The 21,929-nt window shown below is 39.2% G+C and overlaps 1 protein-coding gene across 1 annotated transcript in view; it reads right to left on the bottom strand.

Moving 5' to 3' along the window:
- Window positions 1–508: 508 nt before the first annotated feature.
- The window catches only part of LOC148506210 (uncharacterized), a gene marked incomplete at its 3' end in the record, with an annotated part of 97,298 nt that continues 75,877 nt past the window's right edge, over window positions 509–21,929 (bottom strand). The window contains exon 25 of the mRNA XM_088447129.1: window positions 509–695. Within this exon, the coding sequence (XP_088303255.1) occupies window positions 509–695 (187 nt within the window). The remainder of the gene's footprint in view (window positions 696–21,929) is intronic.

Raw genomic sequence — 21,929 nt, 5'->3', positions numbered from 1 at the left:
GTCATGGTCATTCATGTTGATTTGAGTATGTCAACATTATTTATTTTGGAGACCTGTATATTATCCCAGTTGAGTGTCATATGAGGCTGTATAGCCCCTTGTGCCTTAAAGTTTTAAGTATTACCATGTGCCTCATTTTCCATACTATGTAAATAAATAATATATTTTACAGTATATTATTTTTACCATAAAGCACATGCTAAATATACACTTTTTAAACTTCAATAAGTATAACTGTTTGCAGATAATCATGCAGTAAGGTATATTTTTAATATATATTCAGATACTTTCAGATACTTACTAGAGAACCAATGCAGTGGTAATGTACATAAAAAACTAAATTTGAGTCATAATATAAAGTATTTGTGTAGTAACAGCAAGTGGTCACAAACATTACTAATTAATACCAAGGTACAATACAGCAATGTTTTCATTTCTCAAAATTACATCAGTGCTATATACTGTGAGCAGAATGCTGCAAATCCCATAGTATGTCTCTCACTATTACTTGGTAGAGGAATACCATGCTGTAGAATTATAAAAGACCCAGACCAAGTTCCATAGTTACTGGTTGTTATTCCATTCCTTGTGGATCCACTATAACTAGTCTGGCCCTGAGTCTTCCTCACTGTCACTTGTCTCCCATCATTGGTAAGTAGTCCAGCATGGATAGCTGCTCGGCAAATGGAAGAATCCTAAAGATAACAATAGACACGATATCAAATACAAATGAATCTGCATTTACCTTTTGGTTGCAGCTGCTAAAAACTGTTGTTCTATAAAAAGTTAAGTTCTGACCTCTTACATCTGTATATGTATACAATTTACACAGGATTACAAATTGAGTAAAAAATTATTTAATGTTAAATAAATAAATATATTTCAAATGCATTGAGATGTTAGCAGTCTGTATATATTCTAACAATAAATGAAAAGTGTTTTGTAAAATGGCATAACTATCCGCTGAATCTTTGTTAATTGCTAGTTAAAGTGCAATTGTGTTGGCTCCAATGAGTCAGTTGGTTGTATTAATGACAATTGGAGAGAGCATAGAATACAATGGAGTGGCTTCTTTGGATTGACTGAAAATACCTAATTATATTTGTTACATGATTGTTAATGTCACAGCTGCAAAATGTGTTTAGGAGTATATGGTTTGCAGACATGTTCTGCTGAATAGAAACATTATCATGTGAATTTACTGATAATTAAAAATTACATTGAAAATATATTGAATAAGTATTTAAATCATGAGTGACCAATGAAATAGCTTAAACTTGATACCATTATATGTTATAAATAAAAACAGAAGATATTTAAAATTAAATATTTTTTTTAATCAAAAATTTTAATTATTATTTTTTATGTAAGTTACTTACTATATACATTTCATATAGACACAACCAACATGCATAATACATTAACTTTAAATTATGCTATAGATAGATTTTTCATTAAATGAATATGTGTGCAAAAAAAATCTATAATTTTGATATCCCATGTGTTAGAATTGTTATAATAATAAAAACATAATGGTGGAGGCTTCCGCTGAAAAGCTATGTTTAAATGAAAATTGATTAGTTTACTTGTAAGAGCAGATCAATGGAGTGCCCTCTTTTTAAAAAAATGATACATAGATATCCAAACAGGAAGAGTGGGGTGTCCCTTGCTCCAAATTATTAACAAAAATCTGGCCCAAAATAATGTGTCACTTTGTGTGTGATAATAGTAACATATTGCCTTTCCTTTTTGATTACAGTATGGGCTTTATTCAGAGGCGGCCATACGGTCTACGACCACACGGCTGCCTCGATGTTTGTCCAGTGCGCATGCGCACGAGGTAGCCGGCTCCTTCGTACGCATGCGTGAGACCCGCTATGACCTACAGCGCCGGTCGTAGCGGGTCTCTTTCCAAAGGGGGCGAGCTGTCGATGTTGATTGACAGCTCGCCCCGTTTGGAAGGCGGGCCGGGGGGGTGGCAGCCCAAACGGAGGCGTTCCCATGGGAATGCCTGCCGTTTGGGGGAGGCCCCACTGACATCACTAGTGATGTCAGTGGAGAGCTTCCGGCTCTGACAGAGCCAGAAGCTCTCTGGGGCTTACGACAAGTGAGACCCTACCCTAGGGTCTCGTCGTAAGCCCCGGTTGTCACGATGGTCCTTGACCATCGCCACCATCAACCTAGCGGTCATTAGAGCTTTGGGTTTAAACCCACAGCCTAACGACCGAAACAGAGGCGGCCGGTCAGGATGCAAGCGGCCGCCCAGTTTCTGAGCGACCGCTTGCATCCTCTGACTGCCTCTGAATGAGGGCCTATGTTCCTAGCCATATATTAGGTAACCAAAATATACCATTATTTACTTGTAATTTGATCTAGATTGAATATAATTATTAATGCATTCTTTACTGTGCAATTTTGTTATATTTCCTTTGTTATTAATCTATTTTAATATTTTATTGTATCTTAACTATCCTATAACTCATAGCAATTACTTATATACCACCTATGCTCCCAAACAAGATTTGTGCACCTTATTAGCCATACAATGTGCTTAATTTATTTGACAAATTCAAATAACAATATGTTTTATATTTAACCTTAATTAAATATGCAGATTACAAATCTAGCATCAGGTCATCATAGCAATTATAATATATTAAATAGGTATAGAATGGTGTCATATTCTCTATCCTTATTCATCATGATCAATAATATTTTGAAGTATTAACTATATATTGCTACCTAAACCTCTTATATAACATTATATGTCACATTTATGGAATGGTCAAGATGTTAATATAATGCAATAATAATAATTTGAATATTGCTCACTTCAGAAATCAATACAAGAACTATTTATTTGTCAATCTAAGGTATTAGAGGGCAGGTCATCTGAAAAACTTTTCTTCAATCTTGTTATCCTGTGCACTTACTAAACTATAGGAGATTGTCAAGGTATAACACAGTTTATTGAATGTAGTTCCGGAGATTGTCTGGTAAATGTAGCTAAGTATATGTGAAGTAAATATATTATTTAATTAAAGGTTGTAAAATATGAATGATGCCAATCTAACTATTGGACATGAACATGCTAATTATCTCACTATTGTTTTTGAAATGCCTTTCCAAACAGTTAGGAGACATGGGCTGATTACAATGACCCTGGATAATAATCTGTACAAATCAAGCAGAGTAAATAGGTAAACCTTTGTTTCCCTGGTTCATGTCTGCATATAGATTAACTTAACTATCTACTGAACCACTGTATTTTGAAGTATATTTTATGGCTGCAAAAACCACAGGAAATGCAATTAGGAGTATGGACCTTAAAGGTTTTTTTTTTTTACAAAAAATTATGGTCTTATTTTTGTCAAATACAGATGATGAGTTTAGGAAAACTGACATAAATTAATATAGTATACCAAAATATGTAGACATTTTACTTTAAATATAATTGTGTTTTAATCTAAATTGTATTATATTTAAAGATACAAAAAAAATCTATAAAAGTTAGGAGTTTGGTTTAAAAAGAAATCAAGTGAAATATATAATAAATACATTTATATAAAAGCCTTTTTACTAGCCCTTGTTAAAGATTATTTTTGGAAACTCTAATTGTAAACTATGGCTATACGGACTACACTAGCCTTTGTTAAATACTTATCTTTTATAAACTCTGTTATATACTATTGTAAATATGGATATATAAACTATGCAGTATTATGTATGGATCCTCCTGTATAAGTAACTAAGATACTGGGTCTATGCTTGGAAATGTGAAGTACACATTATAATTATGTGTATAACATTTATGTGTACAAATGTATTAACATGCATTATAATTATATGGTTTCTAAATATCTGTTATGGGCTATACATACCCCTACAGTATAGTCACAATATATTATATATATGTTGATAATAGATACATACTTTTGAATTACTATCGCTGCCCCTTAGAGAAAACCAAATAACCCACTAAGGGAGGAATTTCATTCATATAATACTATTATCCTTCACATTAGGTTTTAACGCTTGCTTGGAACTCATCGTTTTTACACATTGGGAGTATATGATATGTCTTCATATTTAAATTGCTATTAAGGAATCTGTATGTATCCTTCTCATTAAATAAATATGGATGTTTATGATGTCATTAAATTAAATATACTTAGAATAACAAAGGTACAATACTGTGCATTATACACTAGGTTACATTTATTGGTTGAGAAACATCCATCTAATTGTTCCAGTAAACTCGTTATAAGAGACTACTTGGTATGTACTAATCCTATTTTTCTAATGAATATATTGAAAATTAACATTAGTTTCTATAAAGTAGTATGAATATTCTACTTTTTATATACATTTTGGAGAGACATTTTTTGGTCCCTTTGCAACTAAGGGACAGAAAATAAACTTATGTTATTGAGGGGTATTTAGACCCAATCACTACAATATACGGGTTATAAGAACCACCTTGTATATACTTAATTTTCATGAAATTCTTTTAAAAAAATTTCTCTCAACATGTGACTATATTGAAAATAAATACCAAATCTTATAATGTAATATTAATTGTCTACATCTCCAATTAGGATTCTAAGAGCCTTTCTAGGAATTTCTCCCTATCAAGCGATGAAAAAAAAGCTTATACTACTGACTGTTCTAACCAGTTCCAAATTATTGAGTGTTAATTCAGACCAGTTCCATTTTTGGTATGTACTTTTACTATGTGTCTGTTGTCGGTAGCCATTGTTAAACCTTTGATTGGATAAACTTCCGTTACATGAACCTTCTCTTCTGTCTTCATGTTGTATAAATATTAATTCGATTACTGTACATGACTATGTATATATCTATTATATACTGTAAATATGCAATTGTATTTATCACCATATGTTCTGTTTTTTAAAGTATTTACCCCTGAAGAAGTCCTGTATGTAGATGAAATGCGTAGGGTCATCACTTTGAAACACCTGCACCTATCACATGATAGGTCCACCTAAGAGCTCATACCCATAAGGGTGTAAGTGACAGATACCATCTATACTTCATTACTGCGGAAGGTTACTAAAAGTTATTTTATGCTATGTAGATATTGATTTGTATTGTAAATTGTTTTATATATTTTTACCTCTGTTAATATATCAAGAATAAAATATTCAGGTATAAGAATTATGGGCTGCCACAGGGCTTTTATTTTATGTATAATACCCAAAACATAAACAAATGGTGATTTGAAGAGTAACTAGAAGGTTGTGTTTGACCAACAGTTAATATTGCAATAAATCCCCCTAAGTGGTGGTGGAAATTTCTCCTATTCAATTATTATTCAAAGTTGTAGCACACCAAAGGTACCCCATATAATTTAAATATATGTTAAAATACGACATTGTACAAACCATTTACTGAATACATATATATATATATATATATATATATATATGTATATATATACATACTCATATATGGGTGTGATGTGTGTGTTCATATCCATTTCTGTTAATGTCTGCTGGATTTCTGCTCCATATCCTTGTTGCCAGGGGTACCATACAATGCCCAGAAATAAGGGGTGCTCTCTCCAGGCTTGAAGTAGGCAAAAAATCTTTATTCCAACATCATAGGGTACAATTAGTTAATCTTGACAAAGATCCATAGGGGGATTGTAATGCCAATAAGCTAATTGTGCGCTATGATGCTGGAATAAAGATAAAGAAAAATTGCCTACTTCAAGTGCGCCCCTTATTTCTGAGAATTGTATATATATATATAAAACTGCACGAAAATGTTGTCACACTGTAAGTGGAAACGCAGTGTATTCGTAAAATATATTGTCATACTGTAAGTGGAAACGCAGTATATTAGTAAAAATATTGTGACTGTAAGTGGAAAACGCAGTATATTCAGAAAAAATATTGTTCCACTGTAAGAGGAAATGCAGTGTATTTGTAAAAATATTGTAACACTGTAAGTGGAAAACACAGTGTATTTGTAAAAAATATTGTGACACTGTCAGTGGTAGAGCAGTGTGTTATTCTTTTCTAATTCATAAAAAATCTTGTGACACTGTAAGTTGTAGCGCAGTGTGTTATTCTGTATTTATTTGTAAAAAAAATTAGAGTTATGGTATAACATACCTCAGTTAACTCTTTTTCTTCGAGGTCCATAGACTCCATAGGATCTACCTTGGGGTATGTAGTGGAAATGACCCATTGCACCAAACAGCTTCCAGCTTTGAAGCTCCCAACATGCACTGGTCCTCCTCCCTATATACCCCACCCTCTGCCACAGGCATTCAGTTTGTAAACAAATGGCAAGAGGCGAAAAGTGGAGAAGGAAGTACATCGCACACAAGAAACACTCAACATACAAAGAGGGAATCAGTGATACAAAAAAAGCAAAAGAACAGATCCCAACTGAGACCAGGTGCATCAGGGTGGTTGCCCTGTGGACCCTATTGAACTTGATGAAAAAAGAGTTAACTGAGGTATGTTATACCATAACTCAAATGTTCTTCTTCAGGGTCCATAGGGTCCACAAGATCTACCTTGGGGATGTCCTAAAGCAGTTCCCTTAAGGGTGGGGACGCTCCTGCACAGAGAGGAGAATCTGCCAGCCAAAGGAAGCATTCTGGGAGGCAAAAGTATAAAATGCATATAATTTGATAAAAGTATTGACAGAAGACCAAGTGGCTGCATTGCACAGCTGTTCAGTCGAGGTGCCATGTCTAACCAAGCATGACAGGCTCACAGAGTAGAATGTACTGTCACATTGTTTGGGACAGGGAGATCAGCCTGTGTATAGACCTGAGAAATAGTCATATGCAGCCAGCAAGCCAAAATCTGTTTGTTTGCTGGCCAGCCTCATTTGTGAAACCCATAGAACACAGAGCAAATCTGATTTCCTGATGGAGCTTGTACGATCCATGTAAATATGAAGGGCTCGAACAACATCCAGGGAAGCTTCACCTGTAGACAGGTCTGAATACTGAAAGGCCTGAACTACAACCTTCTCATCTATATGGAAATGGGAAACCACCTTAAGAAGATAACCCACCTTAATATGGAGGACAGCTCTATGTTGATGAAAAATCAAATATGGAGAGCGATATGACAGAGCTGCTAAGTCAGAAACTCTACAAGGCAATAGCGAGGAGAAAAAGTGTCTTCGCTGTCAACCATCTTACGTCCATCATATCCAAAGGTTTAAAGGGAGCCATCTGCAATGCCCTGAGAACCAAAGTCAAATCTCATGGTGCCACCGAGGGGAAAAATGAAGGTTGCAGCCAGAAAATCCCCTGCAGGAATGTTCTAACATAAGGCAGATGGGCAATTCTGAATTGGAACTGACAATGCAGAAACCTGAACTCTCGAGGTAGCCAGGTGAAGATCTAAGTTTAATCCCACCTGAAGAAAAGCAAGTATTCACGCGACCTTGAAGATCTTAGGGCCACATTATCTGTGAGAACACCAAAGAAAAAAATGAATTACAAATTATGTAATAGATTGCGGGTGGAAGCAGGCTTCCTTGCCCTCAGCATCGTCTGAATTAAAGAGGCCAAAAAACCTTTGGCCTTGAAGACAGCAGACTCAACAGCCATCCTGTTAAAGCCAGCCGTGGTAAATCCTGATATAGGCAGGGAGCCTGCACTAGCAGATCTGTCCATAGAGTCACCGAAAGTGGACTGTCTATGGTAGTGGTTCCCAAACTGTGTGCCGTGGCACCATGGAGTGCCTCGGGACACTTGCAGGGGTGCCTCAAGTTTGTGGTCCAGCATCAAATCAAATTATTTATTGTCAATGTTTTGTAAATATGTGAACAAACAGAAGTGCAAATCAGTCCTCCACTACATAACTGAACCTAAGCATGACAGGCAAGCACAATTTACTTCACTTTACAATTTTACATTTTTTTCTGACTTTCTCAAGAACAAAGTTAAACTTAGGGGTGCTGTGAAAACAATGCTGATACTTTAGGGCGCCATGATTCAAAAAAGTTTGGGAACCACTGGTCTATGGATAGACATGTCAGGTCGAAGAACCAATGCCTCCTGGGCCAGGTATTGGCTATTAGTATTATCCAGCCACCTTCCTGCTTGAACTTTCTGATGACCCTTGGGAGGAGGGAGATTGAAGGAAATAGGTATGCTAACCTGAATTCCCATCTCACTGCCAGAGCATCCACGAAGGTGGCTGAGGGGTCCCTTGTTCTGGATCTGTACAATGTAGTTGTGATGTTATGCCATTAGGTCTATGTCCAGTACTCCCCACTTGTCCACCAGGAGTTGAAAGACATCTGGATGAAGAGCCCATTCTCCAGCTTGTATGACCTGGTGACTTAGAAAATCTGCTTTCCAGTAGAGATTACCTGGGATGATTATTGCAGAGATTGCCTGAAGATGGCATTCTGCCCACAGCAGAATTTCTGCCACTTCCCTCATGGCTGCCAGACTTTGTGTGCCTCCTTGATGGTTTATGTAGTCCACTGCTGTCATGTTGTCAGACTGGACCTGGACAGGCCTGCCCTGTAGGAGGTCCTGCACCAGTATGAGCGCTCTATGCACTGCACGAACCTCCAAGATATTTATTGGTAGGAGACTTTCCTACTTTCCTGAACCATCCATCTTGAACCTTGTCCACCAATGCTTAGTAGGTGGGGGGATGATATAACAATTACTGGGGCTGGAATATGATAGATAATGCTGTCACCCTGATTTGGATCTTAATCAATCAGATTGGTATAATAAGCGTTGTATGCTCACCATATGTTGAGAGTCCAATGATATGGGAGCAGCTCTAATATGCGATAGCAAGCTAGATGGATTCCCATGTTGGGGAACCTATGTGCGAGAGATGGAAATGTTCTCTGTGCGGCTGTGATCCTCCAGTATAACAAACCGGTTTGAGGCTGCGGTCTAGTGGATCTTCTGAAGTAATTGGTCCGCTTGTGGCTAGTAGTCAGTCAAATAGTCCAGCATGACAGAAGGGCACAAGAGGTGTAATCACAATACCTCATGCTGTGCAGCTGTCTGTGATGATATTGCTGTGTAGCCCAGTCTATGTTGTAGGTAGCTCCGATAGACTGGAAATAGAGTGACAATGCCTGACACAAGGAGCTATAGATGGTGACATACTCTGACTAGAGTGAGCAGTAGAATAAACCCAACAGGATTCATGGGGGGCATAAATATAAAAGGATGCAACTGCTGTGAATACATCATAGAATGAGGAAATACTGCAGCCGGAGCCCATGCTTCTGCGATTTTGTCCACTAAGTGTGATAAAACCTGATACCACCTGGGTGGCTCTAGCGCTGGAGCCCTAGATGTACTGGATTGAACAGATAACTGTTTAAAACAGTGGCTACACAATCAATCCTGGTTAACATCCTTCTCAGACAGGCCTGCCAGACAAGACACACATGAGCTTAGTACTAACATATCATCCTTCTCACCTACACCTTTAGACATGACAAATGTATAAATGGTATAAGGTGTACAGTATAAATGCAATGTGACCCCTTATCAATGAAACCCCCCACACCCTCAGGGATGAGGAGAAACACAGTGATAGGTATAACTGACAGTTTGGAAATAAAAGGGGTGTACAAATACAGCAGCTAGCTTTAAAGTCACATACAATGCATAAATATGCACAATTGCTTTTGGACTTTTTATCAACTGACCAGCCCTGCAGGGGTAATGGAAGTGTACAGAGTGCTATTTACTAGACCCAAAGGAGAGGTATACAGGGAGACAGACCAACCTCTGAGACCAACAGCTATCACAGTACACATGCAAATGCAATCTGTGAGCATCTCACCATGAGGTGGGCAAATATAGCAAACCAGGGCCCTCATTCAGAGCCGCTCGTTAGCGGCAGTACGCTCGTTCCGAGCGATGTTTGCACATCTGCGCATGCGTACGGTTTTTAGTACGCATGCGCGAACCAGTCAGTGCGGCCGAAAATCGTTTGTACGCTAAATTGCGAGTGCCTGCTATTTTGAGTGACAGAATGAGGCGTATGTGGGTGGTAACAGGGGAAGGTGCTTGAAAATGGGGAGTGGAGATCCGAACGCAGGCGTGCTTAAAGGTCAAAACGGGCGTTTTATGGGTGTGTATATTTAAAACAGCAGCGTCATTGTCCACGTCACTGGGTTATTTTATAGCCAGAACTGCTCGCAAATTTGTGGTAGCAAACACCAACCACAAGAATAGCGAGCAGTTCATACGCTGGTCGATGTACTCGATTAATCTAATAAATAGCGGACATGACGTATGGTGCGAGCGGCCAGGGGGCGTTTTTAACAAATAAACGAGCGTATGTTTTGCTCGTTCGTTCAGACTTAGAGGTGTGAACAGACTGCAATGTGCGTATGGATCATTTGAATAGCCACCCCTTGTTTTTAAACGAACGACCGCAAATAGCGAACGGCTCTGAATGAGGGCCCAGATGCTGAAATCCATACCAGAAGTTGCGACTGGGTTGGGGAGGTGCAATTTTGGCGGCATGGGAATGCTGGCATAGTCATAGTAGTAGACACTTACTAGTGCGCTCTAGTGCCTCTACTACCCATCCCTGGCAACAGACAATAAGGACCTGGCCGCCTTAGTGAGGAAACATCACACAAGGCTTTCACCCGCAGCTGCACCCGATATGTCTCCTACATCGGATGCCAGGACTGCTGCGCACTTACCTGTCATCTCCATGCCTGACTGCAGTCCAACACAGAGGCACGAGTTAAGCCACACTGAGACACGCTGAAAAACTCAGGGCATATAGCGGTATTGGTGTTTTGCTGCCGGCAGAGGTAGTAGGAGTTGCAGTGCCTGCGTCATTAATGGTGCCTGGTACGGCTAAACTCAGTAGTTAAAAAAACTTAAATAAATCATAAAAGAAAAAACCCAGGGGCTGCCTAAGCAGTCCTGCTGTACAACAGGTGCACCTTGCCACACCAAACAAAAAAACGAAATGCCTGTGGCTGAAGGCGGGGTATCGTTTCCACTACACACCCAAACTTAGATCCTTTGGACTTTATGGACCCTGAAGAAGAAATCTTGTGACACTGTAAGTGGAAACTCCACAATTTTACAATTTAATAACAAAAAGTTAGCAATAAAAAAATGCATGCCGACTACAAGACCACAACAAAGTGCTAAATTATGTACATAATATATTAAACATAATGACATCACAAACTCCTCAGCTAAGATTCACATAAACATATTTTCAAAATGTGAAATTAGAGGATATGGTTTAAAAAATTAAATAAGCAGCTAAAACTGCATTCTCTGATATAGTGTCCCTATTCCCTACCCAGGGCTCCTCTACCTGAATTTCAGTGAGTCAGAGGGACAACTCCATGCAACCGTATTCCACAGTGCAGCTGCTCCTCCTGTAGCCCAGGTCAGAAGATGTGTAGGTGATGTGTTGATATGGACTAAAATGGAGCTCACATCCATTAAAGTGGGCAATGAATTCCCAATCTAACAGGGAGCGCAGCTATAATTTATACACAACACAGGATGGGATGAAGATATAGGCTTGGGTGCTTGTAAAATAATCTGGGGTGATATTATAGGCTGGGGTGATGGTATAGGCTGGGGTAATTATATAAACTTGGCTTATAGGCTGGGGTTATGCCTGGGCATAAGACCAGAAACACAATTGTGAAGGCATCTGAACCAGTTGTAAAGCCAAAATTATGGACCTTAACCATCTAGGAACCTCCACCCTGTTACATCATCTGCAGTGATGTACATTATGATCAATGATCTACATCATAACATCCTCTGTAATTTTTGCACATAATTGACAGTAAAGGTCTTTCTCGTAGAATTTGTAGCTCTGCTGCTGCTGCTACTACTACTACTAGTACTACTACTACTACTACTACTACTATTATTACTACTGTTACTACTACTGCTATTACTATTATTACTACTGTAACTACTACTACTGCCTCCACTATTACTACTACTACTACTACTACTACTGCTGCTACTACTACTACTGCTGTTACTACTACTATTATTATTACTATTACTACTATTGTTACTACTGTTTCTACTACTGCTACCACTATTACTACTACTACTACTACTACTGCTGCTACTACTACTATTATTGTTACTACTACTATTATTATTACTACTACTATTGTTAATACTGTTACTACTAATACTGCTACCACTACTACTACTAATGCTGCTGCTGCTACTACTATTATTATTAATACTACTATTGATACTACTGTTACTACTGCAACCACTGTTACTACTACTACTTCTACTGCTGCTAATTATACTACTATTATTATTACTACTACTATTATTACAACTGTTACTACTACTACTACTACTACTACCACTATTACTACTACTACTGCTGCTACTACTACTGCTGCTACTACTACTTTTTCATCTTTTCCACATTTTGGGGAAGTAGCCTCATAGGTCGATCACTGATAAAGTTCCTGGCTGTACTGAAAACTCTTTCTGAGTATACACTGTAGGGTGGGCAGCTCAAGTAAAGCAAAGCCAGTTTGTGCAAGGGCCTCCAAATTACCTTTTCTTCCTGCCAGTAGTCAAATGGACTGTCTGACATGACTATTTGGATGCTATCATTAAAATGTTTTAAATAGTCCTCAACCATTCTTTGAATGTGACCATACCAGATGGAGTCATGGCAGAGGTCTCATTAATTGTAGGAAATTCTGACCTGACCAGATGTCAAAAGTTAACACTTGGTTGTGTTGGAAAATCTGAATCACCAGTGGGTGTTTTGAAAGTTTAGTTTTTTTCTTGGCAGATGCACTTGCTGGAGAAACTGAAGGAGAAGCTATCGCTGCATCACGTGTCAATTGAGCTGACAATTTGCTTATCAACAGCTCTTCAGATCTGTGTACATTGCGAAAAAAGAAACAATGTCTTCATCCCTTCTGGGATGAAAATCCACTCACAGCAGCATGCATGGCGCTCAAGGATTCTCAAGACATACCATAAGACTTAAACGTTAAATCTTAATTCTTGCATTTGCTCTGTTCTGCTTATCCACATATCTGTGCTGGTTAAGTGGACAGTGGGTACAACGGCAGTTTGGAGGCCACTAACTATGTTTTTTAATGTCCATGTACAGGTTGGGAAATGCTTTTCAAGAATCTTTGCAAAGGATTATTTAACAGTCAATTGTTTCCGAAAGCACTCTTCCTAGTCCCCTTCTTGGATGAAAATCCACTCCCAGCAGCAGAAGCAGGCATGGTGCTCAAGGATTCTTCTGGGCAAGGACTGATGTGAATGAATAAAATAATTTTTGTAAATGCTTCCCCTCTTCCCCTCCCCTTCTCCCTCATAAACTTACTTTGGAATTTACAAAAATAAGTTAACTTTATAACCAATCAATACTTCCTGTCCCTGCCTTCAACTACATACACACTCCAACTCCCTCAGGCCTCTTGAATAATAAAAACATTTGTTTCCTGATGTGCCATGTTGAAAGTTGAACTACCACATGTTTGTGACACCCACTGTTGCTGCTTAGCTTAGTCAGCCAGCTAGCTTAGTGCAAATTGTGGGCCTAAACTGAATGAAAACAATATTGTGAGCTGTAAGGTGGTCAAAATTGACTGGGAATGAGTGGAAATGAATGTTATTGTGGTTAATAATACTGTAGGAACAAACAAAAGCCCATATTATGTGATTTTAGCTGTTTTTATAATTTTTTACAAAAAAATACAGATCCAAAACCCAAAAACAAAACACGCAAAAGTTGGTTTTGGCAAAACCAATCCAGATGTAAAACACAAGGAGAAACAGATCCAAAACCTAAACCAAAATATGGGGGTCGGCACACATCTCTAATATGTATATATATATAATTACACTAGAGAAGAGCAATTCAGTTTTACTTAGTTATGTTCGGATTTTAAAAAATGGCAACATATTGGCTATTCAGCTGTCATGTGTTTCAGATAGCCAATTAGATAAATCCAAACTTGTGCTAATTTTGTGAATAGAACCAAGTCAAAACTGAACTGCTCATCTCTAATATATACATGCATATACTGTACATATATACATACAACAAACCCTCAAATGCGCTAGTGTTTACATATAATAAATAATAATAATTGATTAACTGTATACAATCTGCTTCACTTGTAAGATTTTTGCCAGCAAATAGAATTAAAAAATAAACATAGAACAACAAGAAACATAGTGTAGCATATAATGCAACTATTTATGGTCATAGGCTAAGCATTGTGCATACTTTTAACCTAATATTTATATGTTGGTCTCAATAAAGATCCACTCAGGGGTGACAAAAGTCAGGATATAATCCTCTCATAAAACGGGAAGTAGTCAGGAAGCCGACGGATGAAATCCCAACAGCCGGCTTCCCGACTATCTTATCCTGTCAAGGAACAAGTGACAGGTGTCAAAATCCCGACATCTGTCATTAGACCTATGCCAGGAGCCTGACACCCAGATTACCGAGCAAAGGTAAGCCATGGGGGGTTAGGTTAGGGGCTCCCGGGGGGAGTTAGGGTTAGGCAACCCCCTCGGTGGTTGGCATTAGGCTAAGGGAAGGTGGGGTTAGGGTTAGGCACCCCTGGGGGGAGGTTAGGGTTAGGCACCCTCCTGGGAGACTTAGGTCTAGGCTGCAGGGAAGGTGGGTTAGATTTAGGAATTTAAAGGGGGGTTAGGATTAGGAACTTGGAGGGAAGGTTAGGGTTAGGCACCCCTAAAGGAGGGTTGGGGGGGGTTAAAAATTTTTTAGTTATACTTACCTTTTGTAGCTTTGGGATTTTCACTCAATGCAGCCGGCGGTAAATCATACTGATTCCACTAAAACACCTTTTCATCCACTTTTAATGGTTTCCAAATTTAGAATACATACCAGTTTTTTTCCACAGTAATGTTTATTGAAGTTTAAAGAAACATATATATGGGGATACACATAGGGGAGTAAATCCTGATAACATTTTGAAGAACTGAATCATAGCAGTTCTACCATAAATCAAATTACACAGCAGTAAAACTTTGGAAGAAATTAAGACCTTTCTCCTCCTGGCAGTCACTCCATTTGAACCATTTCATAAGGAGAGATGAGGCAGATGTAGAATATTTACAGTCAGCAGTTATAAAACCACAATGCTTTTGGATCTTATTTTCTAAAACCAATATTTTGGGCACAGATGTGGTCTTCCACAGTTGTGCTATGGAGGCCTTAATGGCAATTTTAATGTGACCCATAAGATATCTATCTCTCATCGACAGGTCACCTGGATAAAAGTGTGGCAGGGTGGTGAAAGGGTCCATAGGTAGTGGGGTGCCTGACAGTTTATGAATCATGACAAACAATTCCTCCCACAGAGACCTCAGAAGTGGGCAAGTTGAGAAAATATTGAGGATATTGTCCATAGAGCCACAGTTTGAAAGAGATAAATGTTATGTTGCCTGTTATGGGTAAAGTATGCTCTATGTATGAAATCATGAATGATTGATACAATGGGACACCTTAAAACAAGAATGAAAGTCTCTTGTAGCTTATATTATCTTCTATCAATAAGAGTTATCTCAATGTTTTTCACAGCCAGCTATGCACAAATACCCAACTTAGATATTCAATCAGTAGGCATTTTGTTTATAACAAGCTTATAAGTCTGTATCATATTCCCAGTGCTTTTCTTCCATGTCCGCTTGCTGACTAGCATTCACTTTCCCGTACAGCATAACAAATCAGAGGAGATTGCTTATTTAGCAACTGGTGTTCACTTTGATACACAGCCTTGCAAACTCCAGAAAGTCTCTTATATCTTATGTCCACTTTAGCTTCACCTATGTTCTAAGCCTTTCAACAAGAATATTGCTTATGACAAGCTTACAGTATTTATATAGCAGTCACAATAATTTTCTTCTCTGTCTACGTAGCAAATACTCTTTTCTACCCTGCTCGCAGTGCCATCCCAAAGCTGCCCTACTCCAGTTCCAGCTACCATTGCAGTACCTTTCAGCTGTTTCCCCTATCTTAATAAAAAAATAAATAAACCTATACTTTCATCCTTCTTGACTAAGCCCCTAACCTCAGTCTATTTCTTCATAGCTATTACATACTTAGGACCTGATTCAGACCTGCTCGCTAGGATGTGATTGCTCATAACTGGCCGATAATTGCATTCTGCACATGCGTATGCATCACAATGTACGTGTGCCAACCACTGCATTAGATTGGGAAGCGGTCGCTCGCCCAGCAAAGACAGCCCAGTTGACAGAAGAGGCCATTTGTGGGTGCCAAAGGCGCAGGGCACTAGAAATGGGGGAGTGGCGGAGCTATGAATGCAGGCTTGCCTGTGTGTTTCAATGCCGTTTCAGAGGTGTGCATGATTAACAGGCAGCATCATTGTACTAGTCACCTACTTGTATTTCACACTGAAGTGATTGCAGTGCTTGCGGCCAGGTATAGTCAACCTCAAGTGCTGCAAGCACATCCGAAGGTGCTCGATGTACCAATGTTTTCATGCACTTCCAGGAGATGACGTGCGCAAGTGGGCGTCTTATGAATGGCTGGTGGGCGTCTGCATACACAAAGTGATCGATAACCAAGACATAGTGGGCGTGTTAATGCCTTGCCGTGCGATCGCCTACCTAGCTGGCATGCACTGGACGCATACGCTGGAGCGAGCAATCGCATCTAGCGTGCAGCTATGAATCAGGTCCTTAGTCTTACCTTATCAGGATCATTCGCATGTTGTAACATCAAGTGCTGTTATATAATTGCTGAGTATTATAGTTTAAGTTGTTAGGATAAGGGTTTGCATTTTGAACATAAATCGTTGAATGTATGTCTTATAATTGCTGTGCATTATTGTTTGAATTGTTAAATAAGGTTTGCATTGTGCAAAAGCAATCGCTGCATTATGTATGATTGAGAATCGCTGTATATCGTAGTAAATGTAGTAAAGTATGGGTCAGATTCAGTTCCCTAACACAGCCCCTCTCATAAATGCCCCATCCCTTGACTGCTTTGTGCTCCCTAGTTTCACTGTCCCAGTTTGTCAGGCCATTTGGCCAAGCAACTTTAAGCTCCCTCTGCTGCATTTAATAGGAAGTAAGTACAATTCCCCACCAGTCTGTTTCTCTAAACTTTTTCATAAAAACAACCAGCCTAATTTGAACTCAGGTAATGTTAGTTACATTACATTGGTCCGGCAAGTCTCATCCATTATACACTTTATAACAAAACTGAGCCTCCTGATCAGGGAAATTGCTTCAGGCCAGCACTCAGTTTGTTCATTCACCAAACATGTGCCACATATCTTTAGCTCTTTGTCCCCATCACCCCCTCCCCCCCTTGTCTCAAAATTTAGTAATTTGATGGTACTGTATATCTATTTGACTTATCGCTCCCTCTGTCCTCACCTATATGTGGCTTGCTTTTCAAATATCTTTTAACAATATATGTGGTCTTCTGTTTTCTTGTAAGCTGCAAGGTTTCTTTTAAGCCAATTTGTTCTCCCCCCTCCCCTCCTGTGTCCTTCCTTTGTTCATAACAATACACAGACTCTAATTTAAAGTCCCGAGTCTGGCATCTTCCTGGCACAGTCTTCTACTCTATTGATTCCTGTGCATGCTTTCTTTGCTATTCCCTATTTTTTGCTCTCTTTTGAGCGATGTGGATTTTTCTTTGTTTTTCTCAAAAATCCAAATTGTGTCTTCTTAGTCTCATATACATAGTTAACCAGGGCTTAGTCCTCTGCCATCGATGGTTTGACAGTCCGCAATGGACAGATGTCGATGTTGAATGTGTTTGACCAGCAAGGGAATATTGGGAGGCAGAAACTGATAATGGAACAACATCAATGCTCACCATTGATTATTTCTACTAATGGTTTAAAACCATTGACTATTGATGGCAGGCCATTTTATGTTCACCACTACATTTAACCTCCCATGTCTCAACTTAACTGCCCCCCCTTCCTTTCTTGGTATAATGTTCTAGGGCAGAAAAACCTCTCAATGACAAACACAACACATCCCCTTTCTAAACAGCCCTCACCTAACCGTAGACAATCCCCCCTACTGAGGGACATGCAGAGGTCAGTGCATGTATGTAGGAATAAGAAAATACTGTAGGCATGTTTCTATGTTGATGTGTAAATATAGGTAGGCTTACATATGCATATGTGTACAGACATATACGTATATAGCTGTATTTGTGTGTGTGCACATATGCATATAATTATGTATACATTTGGGGGGTTAGGTATCTTACGTGTATGAAAAGGTACATGTAAGTATTGCTGTGAGCAGGTATTTAAGTGTGTGTATGTATGTATATACTGTATTAATACTGTGTATATATATATAAATATATATATATAGTGATATAATCGGGGTAGGGGTCCCTCTCCTGGGGTAGATGGACATCTCCTTACCCACAGCAGCCAGGAAACAGCACTAGTTGAGGGTCTTCGTGCAATCTGGTCAGCACCAGTTTTTATTTAGTGACACCAATAATCAAACAAACAAAACATAAAAATAAACCCTAGCTCATCTGGCACTAACTAGATAGGTAACTCCCTCTCTACATGTGGCAGGGCCTACTGCCTTACCACAAACATAGTACATACCAATGTCACAGTGTCTCAGAAGAAAACCTCAGTGTCTGTTCTCCCCAGGGTGTGTGAGACACTGCACCAAAACTGTTACACAGCTATATTGGGCCACTTCCAGGTGTAAACCCTAATTAGCATGCTCTAAGGCTTAAAGGCCTAACACCTGAAATGGCCCTGTGGATGGAGTCCTCCCTTCTCTCTCACATCCACACCCCCAGGACCCAGTCTCCGGCTTTTACCAAAAGCCGACACTCAGATCTACTTGTAAAATAGACTTTTCCTGGGGGTTAAAATACATATTGCAGAAATCTGGGACACATATACATGCCATCCCTAACCTCTATACTGCTCCTATCACAATATATATATATATATATATATATATATATATATATATGTATATATATAGTATTTTTTTTATTGGGTAGGTGTGGCATGTATGTTGTAGGTGTGGCATATGTATGGATATACTGTATATATAGATATATATATACATTAGATATGTTAATTTATACATAGAATTATGGGTCAATGTATTATGGAGTAGGCACATTTTAATGTATGGGTATTCATTTACATGTGGATGGACATGTATGTGTAGGTAGGTACATCATAATTGGATATATGTGTGTATACATTTATATATTAGGTAGATGGGGATATATATGTGTATGTGCATGGGCACATATCTATGGATCTAGTGGTATGTAAGGGTAAGCTTACAGGTATATATGTGCATGTAGGAAGCTATATGTACATAGATATAGAAATGTACACACACGGATAGATAGAAGTTAGGCATTTAGGTATGTGTATACATGGGTATACACATATAGATACAGTGGCAAATGCACGATTTTGAAAAGGGGATTTCCAAATAGTTGGTTACAGAGCCAATGACAAAAAAGTCTAACCAGAATAAGCCTGCAATGTACACTTTATTGTGTAATTCAAGTGTTTTTATATAAATAATATAAATAACAAGGCATCTTGGCATAAAACTTGCTCAATGTGATTTGTAGCAACTGCACATGTGCTAGAACTTCAGAAAGCCAGTACAGAAAATGTGATACCCTGAGTGTACACACAATGATGCTGGTGCGATTGGATCAGATGGCATTGCAAATGGAGCAGTGGAGTGATGGGCGTTCCTGGGCGGCAACCTGAAGTGAACTCAAAAAGAGTGTTTCATGGGCATGTTATGGGAGTGTTGTGGGGTCATCAGTGAAAGCTGCTGTGTTCCTCGATTCAGAGCCGCATCTACAGAGGTCACGTTTAGATGGAGAAACTGTGCACTTAATATTTTGCTTGCCGCCTGCCAGTTTTGGTGCCCTCCCCCCATGGCATTTTCTTAATACTAATGCAGGCATGTTTATAGGCAATTTGGCTCCCAGTGTGGAAAGTTAAAAAATGCACCTCCACCCCCCATTGACAGTTTACATTATAATTTTTCCTCCTTATAGTAATGCCCAGTACACATTGTGCTACACACTTTAATGTCCATTACACATTATGCCACAAACAGTTATGCCTCTAACACCATTTTATGCCCCATAGTAAGGCTTCAAATTACATTTCAATTACCTGCTCGTTGCCAGGGGTCTCATGCTCATTGCCAGGAGTTTCATGCTCGTTCTCAGGGGTTTCATGCTCGTTGCCAAGGGTTTTATGCTATGGGTTTACATGCTTGCTGCCAGGGGTCTCATGCTCATTGCCATGGGATTCATGCTCATTGTTAGGGGTCTCCTGCTCATTGCCAGGGGTCTCCTGCTCATTGCCAGGGGTCTCCTGCTTGTTGTCAGGGGTTATACAAGAAAAGATGCAGCTTTCTGCTTCTTCTCCCAACTTTATGGAAGGAAAAAGTTACAAGAGTTACATTAGACCAGGGAAGAAGGCAGATGTTGGCTCATACTCATCATGATTTCGGGTGAAGTGAGGGGATGCACCTCTGAGGGGGGTTTTATTTTTACTCATGTCGTTATAAATTCAATCTTCTCCAATTGGCCCTAGATATGAGGTTTTTGTTTTTACCCCCTTCAAGGGTCTTGAACCTCAAGTGGGCACACATTTGTAGTAGTTAGAACAAAGGAAGAGGGGTTGAAAGTTTTGTGCATTACATTGTTACTGACATGTTTTTTCCAAACTTCAGAACTGCACAGTGGGGTCGGAGACACCTGGATCATGGTGCATTCTTTTATCTTCTGGGTGGAGAGATATGTAAGGGAGAATGGTTTAGTGCAGACTGCAGAGAGACAGCAGGGTCAAATCAGGTGGTTGTGGAGAGGAATAAGGTGGGAACAGCTGGACGCAGAAACTGCTAGGGCCGCTAGGCAATACAGATATCCAAGGAGGACAGTATTACATTTGGGGGGAAATGATTTAGGCAGAACAAGTTTCTGGAGCCTGGTCAGGGGAATTAAAATAGACCTAAGCAAGGCACATTCATGTTGGCCCGGACGCACTCCTGGTTTGGTCAAACATAGTTCCATAAAAGGCAGTGGCAGCCAGCAGCAGGGCCAGTTATGCACAGGACAGGGTGGCAGGTCAATAGGATAATAGGCAAATTCATAACCAACTTAGGAGATAAGGTGATTAGGCACACATGAATAGTGGCTTCAATGGAATCACTATACATGGCAAATGAAGTACATCTGTCAGATTACAGAATAGCATGGTTTATAGAGGATCTACTAGCAGGGGGCAGGGAGTAGGCGGGTAGTTGGTAGCGGGCTAGTTCCTAAACAGGCCCTAGCTTTGGGTGGGGAATGCAATTGCAAACTAAATCATAATAATGGTACAAAGATAATCATGTGGTGTGAAGATGATATATCCTTGGGGGGCCATGTAGTGATTTTGCAAGTAATTGGCTTGTCTGCCTAACAACAGGCAGCGGGCACCTATGTTGATGTGCGACACCTATGCTGGTGTATGCAGCAGTGCTGCGGTGATTGTCATGGCCCCCATTGATATTGGAGATCATGGAGGCACCTCCCAAAATGAAGGATGGCAGTGCATAAGTCTAGGTATGGACTTTGCACTGCGCAGTGAGGGAGGAGTTTACTGACTTCACTTGATCTAGAATACAGATTATTTTTTATTTGTGACTGATGTTGTCTGTGGAACCAGCTAATTGTTAAGAGTGGAAAACAAAGATTTGACTATTGTATAGATAAATATTGCTATTAGTATTTGTCTAGATTGATGGGTTGAGACCTATATGAGGGTTAACTCTTTATGGGTGTCTGTTTAAAGTATATACGATAAGATAGTAATTAATAAAGTTGAACAAACTGATTTAAAGGGCCGGGTAG

Source organism: Taudactylus pleione, unplaced genomic scaffold (assembly GCF_031769625.1).
Source record: "Taudactylus pleione unplaced genomic scaffold, aTauple2 ptg000421l, whole genome shotgun sequence".
In the NCBI taxonomy this organism is placed as follows: domain Eukaryota; kingdom Metazoa; phylum Chordata; class Amphibia; order Anura; family Myobatrachidae; genus Taudactylus; species Taudactylus pleione.
The sequence above is the reverse complement of the archived record's forward strand: the minus strand, read 5'-3'. Positions and strand labels throughout refer to the sequence as shown.